Source organism: Rhinatrema bivittatum, chromosome 2, assembly GCF_901001135.1.
Source record: "Rhinatrema bivittatum chromosome 2, aRhiBiv1.1, whole genome shotgun sequence".
In the NCBI taxonomy this organism is placed as follows: Eukaryota; Metazoa; Chordata; class Amphibia; order Gymnophiona; family Rhinatrematidae; genus Rhinatrema; species Rhinatrema bivittatum.
In genome coordinates this window covers 812,831,501-812,845,822 of record NC_042616.1, presented here as the reverse complement: position 1 = coordinate 812,845,822, position 14,322 = coordinate 812,831,501, and the positions used below count along the sequence as shown (strand labels likewise).

At 49.1% G+C, this 14,322-nt stretch overlaps 1 protein-coding gene across 6 annotated transcripts in view; it reads left to right on the top strand.

Annotated features, from left to right (window-relative positions):
• MFSD3 (major facilitator superfamily domain containing 3) overlaps window positions 1-14,322 on the top strand; it is a 113,492-nt gene that overhangs the window by 80,365 nt on the left and 18,805 nt on the right. For 4 of the 6 annotated variants that reach the window (XM_029592242.1, XM_029592240.1, XM_029592243.1 and 1 more), the window contains one exon: window positions 10,573-10,682. The exons of the other annotated variants lie outside the window; for them this stretch is intronic. In XM_029592242.1, the coding sequence (XP_029448102.1) occupies window positions 10,573-10,682 (110 nt within the window). The remainder of the gene's footprint in view (window positions 1-10,572; window positions 10,683-14,322) is intronic. 6 annotated transcript variants of the gene reach the window in all.

The following is a 14,322-nucleotide window of genomic DNA, read 5'->3' as shown; positions in this document are numbered from 1 at the left end:
TTTACAATAGAACAGGGGGAAACCAATTTAGCAACTAAGTAGAAAGGTAAAGTTACATTAAACAGGGAGCGAAAACATGGGAGATGGAAGACAGGAAAGATTTTAAACGATAACAACTGAGAGTGATAAAATTAACGAAAACAATATAGTAGTGAGACATAAACAGAGACATAAACAGACATAAACAATATTGGGGTAATTAAAATCTCCCATTATTATTGCACTGCCAAATTGGTTAGCTTCCCTGATTTCTCTTAGCATTTCGCCATCTGTCTGACCATTTTGTCCAGGTGGACGGTAGTATACTCCTATCACTATACTCTTACCCAACACACATGGGATTTCTACTCATATAGATTCTACTGAGCATTGTTGGAGACTATACCCTCCTGGACACCCCCACCAAGTTGATCCTCCCTATCATTGCGATATAATTTGTACCCTGATATAGCACTGTCCCATTGGTTATCCTCCTTCCACCAAGTCTCTGTGATGCCAATTATGTCAGTCTCATTTGCTGCTATACACTCTTAACTCTCCCATCTTACTTGTGCATGCGGTCAACGGATTTTATAATGTGCGCACCGACACACACATATTATAAAATCGGCATGCACATGTTTTAAAATCTACCTCTTAATGTTTTCAAGTGGAAGATATTTTTCATATGGTGCACAGACAAGGGGGAAATTACTTTCCACTTAAGTTGTTAGACTACTTTCGCCACATGTCTCCACAGCTGGTCCCAAACTCTGGAATACGCTCCCGCCGGAACTCAAATCAGTGCAATGCCACATTATCTTCAAAAAAAGACTTAAGACTTGGCTCTTCCACCAAGCTTTTCCATAACATCAGTCTGCTGAATTATCTCTGCCAAGGTCCCCTTTAGGTCATTTCCAATGGAATTATAAAGAGAACTATTTATAAAGAGAACTTTTTAAGATCCTCAGTTATTTTCAATAACCTACAAGAGAACTACACAAGAACCAGACAAGTACAACTCTAAAAAATCCTGTGAACCCTCTATGAATACCCTAAGAACAACACAAAGAATTCTCTAAAGAATTCTCTAAAGAATTATTCAATTCAACTTCAACCCCTTGGCAGTCCAAAACTCTGCCTACTTAGGCTATGTTTATTATATCTCTTTGTTATTAACCCCATATATTTATTTCCAAGTTATTTATACCTGTTCTTTGTAAGACATTTACTTGTCACTGTTATGGTTCAAAATGTAAACCGAATTGATCAGTAATTCTGTTACTGGAAAGTCGGTATAGAAAAGTTCTAAATAAATAAAATAAAAATGTCTGAATCTGGCTTGAAAACAGATTAAATTCAGGTTTTCCTTACCGCAGTAGGCAAGTACCATGATAGAGCATGGAAACCAATCTTTTCACATCCTCTTTTAGTTTGTTTGATGAAAGGCTTACTTTTTCTCAAGCTTCCCATAAAAGCGCCTGCACTGTCCTGGGATCTTAATTATAGTCCTTACTCATTTGAAGATGGATTAGCCAAGGGTTTGTCCTGTAGTTCCTTACGGGTACAAGTGGCAGCGCTTGGATGTTTTCGTGGTAAGGTTCAGGGATTATCCTTGGCTGCGCATCCGGATGTAGCACGTTTTCTCAAAGGTGCGCAACATCTACGTCCTCCATTTCGGAATCCTTGTCCTGCTTGGAGTTTAAATTAGGTTCTTAGGGCTCTGTGTTCGGCCCCTTTGAACCCCTTAATCATGCGACTTTGAAGGATCTCACATTGAAGGTGCTGTTTCCTGTGGCCATTTCTTCAGCTCATAGAATTTCAGAGTTGCAGGCCTTGTCTTGCAGAGAGCCTTTTCTTAGAATTTCTGATACAGGAATTTCATTACGGACTGTACCATCTTTTTTACCTAAGGTAGTATCTTCTTTCCATTTAAATCAGTCCATAGAGCTTCCGGCTTTTCCGTGTTTAGATCGTTTGGATCCTTCCTCTAGGGATCTTAAAAAATTGGATGTACGACGAGCTCTGTTGTGTTATCTTGAAGTTACAATTTTCGATTGATCATTTATTTGTTTTGTGGAGTGGCCCTCGCAAAGATCATAAGGTTTCGAAGGCTACGATTGCTCGTTGGTTAAAAGAGACAATTCGTTCAGCTTATCTTTTAGCTCGTCGTGACCTTCCTGAAGGGTTGAGAGCTCATTCTACTAGGTCACAGGCTACCTCTTGGGCAGAATGTCAGTTAGTTTCTCCTCAGGAGATTTGTAAAGCAGTGACTTGGAAGTCGTTGCATACTTTTGCTCGTCATTACCGCTTGGATGTTCACGCTCCAAGTTCGGCAGCCTTCGGAGAGAGTGTTCTCCAAGTGGGACTCTCTGGGTCCCACCCTAATTGAATCAGCTCTGGTACATCCCAGGGTCTGGACTGATTCAGGTACGTACAGGGAAAGGAAAATTGGTTCTTACCTGCTAATTTTCGTTCCTGTAGTAGTACCATGGATCAGTCCAGATGTCCACCCTTTATGTCTGTGTATTATATTTATCTTTTCAGAGAGTCTGCTAGTTCACTGTTTGGGTGATTAAACCGCCTTTTTATGCTGTCTGTTTTTCTTAATATTTTCTTGTTTATTCCCAAGATTTTTTTTTTTTTTGGGATTCTGCTTCCATTTAGGATTTGTGAGTTGGAAATTCCCTGTACGTACCTGGATCAGTCCAGACAGTGGGTTATATCCCCCGACCAGGATGGAGTCAGAACAGAGTTTGAGAGCGTCAGCATATAGAGTAGTGCACCCTCTGCTGGAGCTCAGTATTCTTCTGACTCCAGCAGATGCGAGTGGGGGGATCCACTAGCTCCCCCAGATTGACAGGGTTTCTTCATTTTTAGTTATTTCTTTCTTTTTCTCCACAGTATTTCCCTGTCGTATGTTTCTCTTCATTTTGGATCCTTAAAGTTGTGTAAAAAAAAAAAAAAAAAAAAAGTTTTCAATTTTTGAGGAGGCGTTCTCTATTCTGTACTCCTTTCCGCTTCCGTTGGGGTAAGTGGAAGTTTTTTGAATTTCTTTCTCCTCAGGTTTGCTTCTTTTTGGTGGTGCCCCGTGGATGCCGGTGGTTCCGGCCGCTCCACGCGTCGTTGGGGGTCCCGTGGTTCGTAAGCTCCGCCCGTGGGTGTGTGCTCAACTAAAACGGGGGTTTTCCCCCTCAGTTACTGGACCCCTTCGGCGGGTTGTTAGGGCCATTTCCAGGCCCCCCCGCGGCACTAGCTCGTCTTTGGGCCCCCCCCCCCGAGGCTTTTCTTTTTTTGCGGTGCTGACATGCCGCGGTCCTCGAGGTGTGAGGCCTGCGGCGAGCCGGGAAATCAATTTCTGAGGGAGGGACTTTGTGAGCGGTGCTTCCCCGATGGGGAAGGCACCCTGCAGTCCTCCGGTGCGATTTCGGACCTGCCTCCTCCTCAGCCCGGGTGGCGCGGGCCCGCCACGACGCCACCTTTGGCGGGAACGGCGGCCATTTTAGGGGGACAGCGTGAGACGGACTCGCTCCCAGATGCAGACAGGATTGGTTGCACTGGCTCTCAACAGGGGCTCCCAGGACGGTCCCCCCCCCAGGGATTCCAATCAGCTCTCCGTTTTTCTCACCTGACTTTATTCTGGCAATGCACATGGCTTATTTGCAGGGTATGGGAGCGCAGGCGCCTAATCCCTTGGGGGCCCCTCCCCCCAAGGTTCCTAAACTTGCTGTTGGTCTCACCGCCTCGTCAGTTACGCCTGGATCCCTGCTGGGTCCCTCTCCCGTGCCACCCCGGCGTACCACGGGGCGGCTTCGCCGGTGAGAGACGTCTCCCCGGAACCCCCGGAGGCGCATCCGGATGGACATACGGAGGGGGATGACTCTCGAGCCCTACGGATTTTTCAAAAAGAAGAGCTGGATGAACTCATCCACCACATTATTCAGGAGCTGGACCTCGACCCACCTCCAGATCCGCCGATCCCTGTGGCTCCTGCCGTCGCCACCTCGTCTCGCAAAGGAGATCCAGTACTTGCCGCCCTCCGTCCTAGAGCAAGGGCTTTCCCTATTCATGAGTCCTTCCTACAGCTTCTCACCAGGGAGTGGGACACTCCCGAGGCATCCTTGAAAGTCACACGTGCCATGGAAAAGCTATACCCGCTCCCCGAGGATTTTTTTTGGATCTTATCAAGGTTCCCAAGGTGGACTCAGTGGTGTCGGCAGTGACCAAGAGGACAACCATCCCGTTTACGGGGGGAACCGCCCTGCGGGATACGCAGGACCGTAAACTAGAGACCTTCCTCAAGAGGGTCTTCGAAGTCTCCGCCCTGGGTATGCGGGCCGTGATGTGCAGTTCGCTCGCACAAAGGGCCAGCTTACTCTGGGTTCAGCAGCTTCTCACCTCTCAGGAATTGCCCCCCGAAGAGGCCGCCCAGGCGGACCGGCTGGAATCTGCCATAGCATACGGGGCGGACGCCCTGTATGATATCTTCCGCGTAATGGTGAGGTCCATGGTTTTGGTTGTAGCAGCCCGACTGCTCTTGTGGCTTCGCAACTGGGCAGCGGATGCTTCCTCCAAGTCGAGCCTTGGCTCCCTCCCCTTTCGGGGGAAGTTCTTATTTGGAGAGGACCTGGATCAGATCATCAAGTCACTGGGGGAAAATTCGGTGCATCGGCTGTTGGAGGATAGACAGCGTTCCTTCAGATCATTTTCTTCCGGTAGAACCAGGGCCAGGGCACAGCGACGTTATAGGTCTTACCGACAGTCCGCTTCCTGGACACAGCAGACAAGACCCCAGCCTTGGTCTCGTTCCTTTCGTGGGCGGAGGCCCGCGAGAGAGGGTCCAGGGCAGGGAATTCCGCCCACAAAGTCATCCCAATGATGCCAAATGAGCCCACTTCTCACCTCCCCGGATCGGAGGCCGCCTCATGGACTTCTACGAGGAGTGGGCAGTAATTTCCACGGACCAGTGGGTGCTGGACACCATAAGAGATGGTTACGCCTTGGAATTTGTCCGCCCCCCGAGGGACCGGTTCATCTTCTCCCCCTGCGGTTCGGATCTCAAGAGGATAGCGGTTCAACAAACACTAGACCGACTGCAGGAAATAGGGGCCATCGATCCTGTCCCCTTCGAGGTGGGCTTGGGCCACTATTCCATTTACTTCGTTCCCAAAAAGGGCGGTTCCTTTCGCCCCATCCTGGACTTGAAGGAGGTAAACAAGGCCCTCAGGATCACCCGGTTCCGCATGGAGACTCTCCGATCAGTGATTGCCGCAGTGCACAAGGGAGAATTCCTCGCTTCACTGGACCTCTCGGAAGCGTACTTGCACATTCCCATCCTGCCGGCTCACCGGCGGTATCTTCGCTTCAAGATTCTCGGTCAACACTTTCAGTTCAAGGCACTTCCCTTTGGTTTGGCGACCGCACCTCGGACCTTCACAAAGATCATGGTAGTGGTGGCGACGGCCCTCCGCAAGGAGGGTATCCTAGTACATCCGTATCTAGACGACTGGCTGATTCGAGCGAAGTCCTTCTCACATGGTCAGACCTCAGTGGCCAGAGTAGTACAATTCCTACGCTCTCTGGGCTGGGTGGTGAACCTTCCAAAGAGTTCCCTTGTGCCCTCGCAACACCTGGATTTCTTAGGGGCGAGCTTCGATACCCGGCGGGGGATGGTGTTCCTGCGCCAGGACAAGGCGCAAGCCCTGAGAGAGCACGTGTCTCGGTTTTCGGCTCTGGAAGGACCAACCGCCTGGAATTATCTGCAGCTCTTGGGAGTAATGGCCTCCACCATCGACATGGTACCCTGGGCGTTTGCACACCTGCGTCCACTGCAGGCGTCCCTACTATCCCGCTGGAAACCAGTCTCCCAAGAGTATCAGGTAATCCTGCCGCTTCCACCATTAGCCAGGAAAAGCCTGGATTGGTGGCTTGTCCCCTCGCATCTGGCTCGGGGAGTCTCGCTCGAGGTTCCCAATTGGGTGGTGGTGACTACCGATGCCAGCCTCGCGGGATGGGGCGCCGTCTGTGAAAGAAGCGCCACTCAAGGGACTTGGACGCCAGAGGAGGCAAAGTGGCCGATCAATCACCTAGAAACGAGAGCCGTGCGTTTCGCTCTCCAGCGTTTTCTTCCCCTGGTGCGACACAGGGAGGTGAGGATCCTCTCGGACAATGCCACCACAGTGGCCTACATCAATCGGCAAGGGGGGACAAGAAGCAAGCATGTCTCCCTCGAGTCTACTCCCCTGATGGAGTGGGCGGAGAGCAATCTCGTCCGGATAGCGGCCTCTCACATCGCCGGGGTGGACAACGTTCAGGCAGACTTCCTAAGTCGTCAACAGCTAGACCCCGGCGAGTGGTCTCTCTCCGACGAGGCAATGCATCTCATCATCCGTCGTTGGGGGACTCCACGCCTCGATCTAATGGCGACCTTTCTCAACGCCAAGGCCCCACGCTTCTTCAGCCGCAGAAGAGAGCGCGGCGCGGAGGGGGTGGATGCCCTCGCCCTTCCGTGGCCGTCGGATCAACTGCTCTATGTGTTTCCTCCTTGGCCTCTGGTCGGCAAGGTTCTCCGCAGGTTAGAACATCATCGAGGGACTGTAATTCTCGTCGCCCCGGAATGGCCCCGTCGGCCATGGTTCGCAGATCTACTTCAGATGACGGATGGCCCACTTCGCCTGTCCCATCTTCCTCATCTTCTGCGCCAGGGTCCGGTATTTTTCGAGCAGGCAGAACTCTTCTGTCTTGCGGCCTGGCTTTTGAACGGCGCCGTCTCCGCCACAGACGCTACCCGGAGACAGTGATCTCAACGATGCTTCGTTCCCGCAAGCCTTCGACCTCCGTCGCTTACGTTCGAGTTTGGAAAGTCTTCGAAGCATGGTGTTCCGACCGCGGAGTCCAAACCATGGAGGCGACTGTCCCGCTGATCCTTCATTTCCTACAGGATGGTCTGGATAAGGGTCTCGCCTATAATTCGCTCCGGGTTCAGGTGGCGGCCTTGAATGTCTTGGTACAGAAGGACTGCTCTCTACCCCTTCAGCCGGATATCGCACGTTTTCTGAAGGGTGCCAAACACCTGCGGCCACCGGTCAGGGATCCTTTCCCTTCTTGGAGTCTCAACTTGGTGCTGCGCACGCTGTCGGGCCCTCCTTTTGAACCCCTGAGGGGGTCCTCCCTCAAGGACCTGACCCTCAAGACGGTTTTCCTGGTAGCCATCTCTTCTGCTCGCCGGATTTCAGAACTTCAAGCCTTGTCCTGCCGAGACCCTTATCTGTGTTTCTCCGACTCCGGGGTTTCCCTTCGTACAGTGCCATCCTTCCTACCAAAGGTGGTCTCGGCCTTCCACGTCAATCAAACGGTGGAGCTTCCAGCGTTTGCTCCAGAGGAACCCCGGTCTCTTCGGCTCCTGGACGTCAAGCGTGAACTGCTCCGCTACCTGGAGGTTACCAATGACTTCCGGGTATCTGATCATTTGTTTGTCCTCTGGTCAGGACCGAGGAGAGGTTCTCAGGCATCCAAGACGACTATTGCTCGCTGGATAAAGGACGCCATCTCTTCCGCTTACATTGCGGCGGGGCGGGTGCCGCCTCGCAGCGTCTCGGCTCATTCCACGCGATCCCAAGCGGCGTCCTGGGCGGAATCTCGCTCTGTTTCCTCCCAGGAAATCTGCCGTGCGGCGACATGGAAGTCGTTGCACACTTTTTCCAGACATTACAGACTACACCTGGCGCCTCAGGGCACGGGTTCTTTTGGCGATCAGGTTCTCCGAGCAGGTCTTTCAGGACCCCACCCAGTTTAGGGAAGCTTGGGTACATCCCACTGTCTGGACTGATCCAGGTACGTACAGGGAAAAGAAAATTATTCCTTACCTGCTAATTTTCGTTCCTGTAGTACCATGGATCAGTCCAGACGCCCGCCACTAGGGGTTTCATTAGGTCCTGCTCGGATTCTTCCAGTTATCTTTCATTCTGTTTGTCTCTGATTAGTGTTACTGTTCACAGCTCCTCACAAGTTGACTGTTGCTGGTCCCGGTGACCGTTTGTTTACTTATATCTTTCTCTGTTCCTCTTTGGGAACGGTTCTGGATCCAAAATGTTGTGTTTTTTGCTTTTGGGCTTAGCTATGCGTAATACTGAGCTCCAGCAGAGGGTGCACTACTCTATATGCTGACGCTCTCAAACTCTGTTCTGACTCCATCTGCTGGTCGGGGATATAACCCACTGTCTGGACTGATCCATGGTACTACAGGAACGAAAATTAGCAGGTAAGGAATAATTTTCTTTTCCTTCTCCTGTTTAGATAGCTAGTTAATATGTTCGTAGTTAAATTTCTGCTTTGATACTGGTCAATACTGATTGACTGCAGGTGGTGCTCCAGGGTATACGTCAGAGTCATTAGAATGTTTTCTCTGCCTCCCTCTGCTGGATTGGTGACATAACCCAGGGTCTGGACTGATCCGTGGTACTACAGGAACAAAAATTAGCAGGTAAGAACCAATTTTCCCATGTGCTCTGTGAACAGCAGGTTAAGTCACTCACACATACCCGCTCCCCTTCTTAATTAGTTCTTACATATGACTGCACATGGCAGTGGGATACCAAGGATGCATATGAGCAGAAATGCCTTCTAGGTTTTGCTAGCTCTAGCTAGTAAAATGTTCCATCTTGGTGCTGTCAGATAATGTCACCCAGGTGTGGAATTTATTTGTTTCTTCTGTCCATGGAGAACCACCAGTTACAGGTAAGCGGCTTAGCTTTATTGGTGCCACAGGCTTTTCTGTTTCCCTTTGACAGGAAATGATCCAGGGATTTGTTGTGGTCAGAAAGATTATCTGTTCTGTGGAACAGAAGAGACAGCCATCCTGCAGGATCTTTGCTTTTAATATGCTTTGGTTATTATATAAGCTTTGTATGTTGTAAGTGTCTTTGAATCTGCTCTTGAGAAAGGCAGGGTATAAACAAAAAAAAAGACAAGAGAATTTGAAAGGGCTGGGTTTACGGCCTTCTGTCAGGAAGTTTTCATTCTGAAGCACCCAAAACAGTATTGAAGGTTTCACCTTTTGTTGATTCTTTTCACTTTGAGTGACTGAGAGGGAGGAGGTTGAGACTGCACACAAATAAGATCACCCAGCTGCTTTTCAAGAGTACTGATGTTAAAAAACAAACAAACAAAAAAACAGCTAAAGTCCTAAATTTAGGAACCTGAATTAGGTCAAACTTAGGGCCCCAAATTCTTGGCTGAAAGTTGACCATTAGTCATTTGCCTAGATTTAAGTTCTTAGATTAGGTGTCTATTGCTAATAACCAGTGCTAAGGTCCTAGCTTTGTTTCCTGCCCTCACTCCACTAGGCTTCCATTTTTTAGGCTCCTAAATTTCAGAGCCGAGTGAAACTAGGATCCTAAATTTAGGGACTCAACACTTGTAAATTTCCAAACGGGTCAATTTAGGAGCTTAATTCCTGAAGTTAGACTCCTAAACCCTTTGAAAACAGACCTAAACTTTTAACAAACTTCAAGACAAGCAGGTGCTTATTTTCGATCCGGTAGTCTCCACCTGTTTCTTTGGGCTTCCAAGCATAGTCTGAAGCAGAGCTGAGATCTGGCGTCCTAAGCCGCATTGACAAATACCCTGGGAGGCTGTCCCTTATTTTCTATTCCTGTTCCTCTTCCACTTCACTTTGTCCAGTGATTGGAGTGACAGCCCTCAGCTTGGGGGTCATGCACCAGGACTTCTCCCAGATGCCTGCAATCATGGGCCCTAAATTCCTCCTCTAGATGTTGTCATAGTGCAATTACTTGGCCTCCCTTCCCCTGGGGGGATGTGAGTGCTGCTTCCACAGTTTCTAGTCTTGGCTGACCTGGGAACAGGAGACCTTGTGCAGGAATCAAACCAAGGTCCTACTGGGCCAACCCAAGACACATAGGTTTAAGAAAACATGAAAGCTTCAGCTCCAGAGAGCCGGAGTCCTCGCCACTTGCTGTCTTTGATTAGCAAATCAATTCCTCCTACACCAGTAAAGCATCAGTAGAGGAGTGCTGGGTGCTGCCTCACAACCTTCTTGGAGGCTCTTATCTAGAAGCCTGTCATAGGCTCACTCAGCAATGCCTGCACTCTGAAGAAAAACTTTTGTTTAAATAAAGGGAAAATTTGAGCCCTTACCTGCTCATTCAGTGTCTGAAGGCCTAGGCATATAAATAAATGGTGAGGGTTGAATTTGGTGGGTTGATATCGTCTCTCAGCTGAACTAATGGTGTAATACTTGTTTTTCCATTTCTCTCTCATGATATGTGTACCATGGCTGCATCTTTTCATTGTGGATGTTACCTGGTGTTAACTCCATTCTCTCTCTGGACATGACACCATTTGCTTTTTGCACATGGCTCTATTACCTGGATGTGGCTGTAATCTTCTTCGGATGTGGATTTCTGATCTGGATATAACTGACCCATCTTTGGAGATGGCATTCATTCATTTTGCACCTGGCTCTGACTCCTCTTTTAATGTGGCTCTGTTTTCCCGGTTGTGGTTCTCTTACATGGACGTGCTCTGTTACCTGATGTGGCCTTGCTTCTTCCTTGGGCATGCCATTCCTGACAGCTGCTGCAGTTCTCAGCATTATTATCCAGCACTTCATTGGAGGGCTGGTTACCACGCTGACCTTCAGCCTGATGATGCACTGCACAAAGGGAGCCGATGAGAGAATCCAGGTATGCAGAGAAGGGAGGTGGACTCAGCAATGGGTGGAAGTGTTGTATGTGGTTGGCTATGCCTATGGGATATATTATAAGACCCCAATTCCAACTTTTGTGCTTACATGCAGCAGCGAATTAATTCTTCAGGGCCAGGAATTAGATTTGCAGTATTAACAGCAATGATACGGACTAGAATCTGCAAGCATCACACTTGGGAGTGTTCATTGGTTTCCCAGGGTTTTTTTTGTTTGTTTTTTTTTAAATCAGTGAACCCTGTGTACGGGGAGGATGCTCAGATTGTGAATAAACCCTGCCCATTGTGGAATACCTGGCTTAAGGATGGGGTTTATGATCTGATGAATAAACCACATGCATAGTGCTGTACCTGGACTGCGGGAAGAGGTGGCATTTGAGAATTTTCAGCCCACACCTCATTTCTGGCCTGGAGTTGGATGGTTATATTGCTCCAGAAGTTCTGTCTCCAGGATTGCACACACAGCTCCTTGCATAAAACAAAAGACTAGATAGGCAAAATTTGAGCAAAACAACTGCAAAAAGCCTGCATGTCAGTTTGTTCCTAGTTTTCAAATAGAACTCCTTTTGCACAAAACTATATTTTCTCTGAGGACAAGCAGGATGGCAGTCCTCACACATGGGTGACATCATCCGATAGAACTTGGCACAGAAAACTTACGTCAAAGTTTCTAGAACTTTGAGCTTCACCGAGCATATCCATGCCATGCATTAGATTAGGTGGGATCCCTTGTCATTCTTTTTCTACGGAGCCCAGTGATTGCGGTTGGTGTCTCGCTTCAGCAGGATTTTTGCATTCTTTCCTTTTTTGCAGTGTCCATTGTTTTTCTTTCTTCTCTCTTCGCCGTTCATGGGATTTCGTGGTTTTCCTGATATAGTCTCCAAACAGTAAGTAGGTTTTTCAAGCGTTTCTTTAAGCTTCTTTTCGTAGTCTGTTCCCTTCAGGGAGGTGGTGCCATCGGTACCCACCAGCCATTGTTTTCTACTGCCATCAAGTTTGATTTTTGTGCCCCTTTTGTTTCATTATGCTATATCATCCAGATTCTACCGGTGCACCTGATGCAAGAGGACTATGTCTATCATGGATCCCCATTATAATTGTGTCTTCTGCTTGGGGGCATTTCATGATGTCTAGGGTTGCTGCAAGTGTGCAGAAATGACTCCAAACGATGCAGGTCTCGCTTGGATTTGAAGGAATGTTTGTTTGGGCCAAGAAAGCTGATCTATTGGCATCAGAGGCATAGACATCGAAGGAACACAGAGCCTCATCGATGGAAGTGGAGGCATTGGAGGGGGGGGGGCATCAGTTCCCTTGGTGTCAATGGCTGGCAGGGAACCTGGAAGACAGGCCATTGCCCAGCTCTTCCCAATCAAAGAAGGCACCAGGGAAGACACATGCCAAGCATTGAGAGAAGCTGAGGAAGCATCGATATCTGTCCCCTTAAACGCATGGTGCTGAGCATGGGGATGGTCCAGTGGTTGTCGAAAACCCCCCAAACTAACCCCGTGATGAGAGCTCATTCTCAGACTCCTAAGGGTTCACCTTGGAGTCTACCTGATGTCAGCTGCCGATCCCCCTCTCAATTCTGAACAGGATGTGATCACTCCCCTGCCTCCAAGTTGATATTGGCATTGGTGATCTTTAAGGAGGAAAAGGTGCTGTAGAGCCTTGGTGTTGGGGCATTGATGGCTCGGAATGTGGCACCATCTGTTCTTGTGCCGCTGCTCGATTCCCTTCACGTGCTCATCAGCGCTTTACCAATATCAATGTCCGTGCCCATTGCCTTGCCATGGCTCAGAGGGACATCGGATGCAGCGATGGCCAACCTGATCATTATCCCAGTCTCTATGGGAGAGGAAACCCCTGAAGGAATAGGGTCCTCTGGTCCAGGCCCCATGGGCCACTGACCCACTGGCTGGGCACAGAGCGCCCAGGGATCCCTCCTCTGTTAGCTACAGTGGGTTGGCATCCTTGATTTCCTTGTGGTACCATGACTCAAATGATGGAGCATTGGTGGTTCTCCCCTCTGATCCCTTGCATCCCCCAGACAGAAGGAAGTCCCCGCCTGAGGATCCCTCTTTTGCAGGGTTTGTGCAGTTGATGGCGGATGTCATCCCCTTTACTCTGCAGATGGAGGAACACTCCAGACACAAAGATGCTAGATATCCTTCAATATGTGGAGCCTCCTAAGGAGATTGTGTCAGTCCCAGTGCACAGGATCCTTCAAGAGTTGCTGTTGAGGATGTGGGATAACACCCTCTCAGGGGCTTCTGTAAACAAGAAGGCAGATGTGATTTATCTCGTCTAAAAGGCTCCTGATTTCAAAAAGTGCCAGCTACCACACCAGTCTGTGGTGGTTGAATCTGCTCTCAAGAAGGCCAAATGCTCTAGGACTCACTCCTCGGTGCCGCTGGGGAGGGATCCTCAAGCCATGGATATTCTTGGGAGGAAAGATTTTCAGGGTGCCTTGCTGATTGTCCGCAAAGCGGCCTATCAGCTTTGCTTGGGTCAGTACATGTGGGACATCGTGAAGCAGGTGCATGAGGTAGCCGAGCAACTTCCTCAAAAAGCAGCAAGACTCCCTTCAGTCACTGATGACAAAGGGTCTCGAGTGTGGAAAACATGGGATTAAATCAACCTTTGATGTTTTTGAAACAGCATCGAGAGTCTCTGTTATTGGGATAAGGGTATGTAGGCTTGCCTGGCTGCGCATCTCTGATCTCTGTCCAGAGGTGCAGGAACGACTCGCTGACGTGCCCTGAACAGGAGAGAACCTCTTCAGAGAGTGTAATTATGAACACGGTGGGACAGAAATGTGATCACTGTGCAATGCTCCAACAGCTGTCCACTCCTGCTCTGGACCCACTCTCCTCTTCTAGGAGTTTCCAAGATTGGGGAAGAGGAAGCACTTCCGCCCAAGGAGGCACTATCCTCTGCCACCTCGGTCCTGTGCTCAGCAGACCCCTTGAAAACCGTCGCAGTCAGCAGAGGGTGCCTAAGCCCCAGAAGGCATCCCAGCCAGTACCTGGGATGGGTTTTGACTAGACTTCAGAGAGCATAGCCAAAATCCCAGCACCTGTGCCGGAGGACCTCCTGGTTGGGAGCAGGCTATGGTTCTACATGAATCAGTGGCCCAGTATAACTTTGGATGCGTTGGTTCTTGTTATTGTACAAATTAATCCTATTGGGTGTCCCACCAAATTGCCCTCCGAACCTTTCTTTGGGCCACTCAGCATATCAGGAAGAACTCTCCTCTCGCTTAATGGCCAGAACAGTCAAGCCCATTCCACCAGGGCAGAGAAGGTGGGGATTTTACTTCCTTTTTCCAAAGAAAATAGGGAGACTGTCTCATCCTAGACCTAAGGGCCTTGAACAAGCTCATCAAAACAAAAAAGTTCAAGATGATTTCCCTGGGCACCTTGATCCCTTTTCTATGAAAAGGGAAATCGCTGTGCTCTGTCAGTCTAAAGGATGCATAAACATATCAAGATACTCCCCAGTCTTAGGAAGTATCTCATATTCATTGTGGGAAATCGGCACCTCCAGTACCGCGTTTTGCCATTTGTGCTCACTGTCACCCCGTGTATCTTCATGAAATGCTTACCTGTGGTGGCAGTTCAC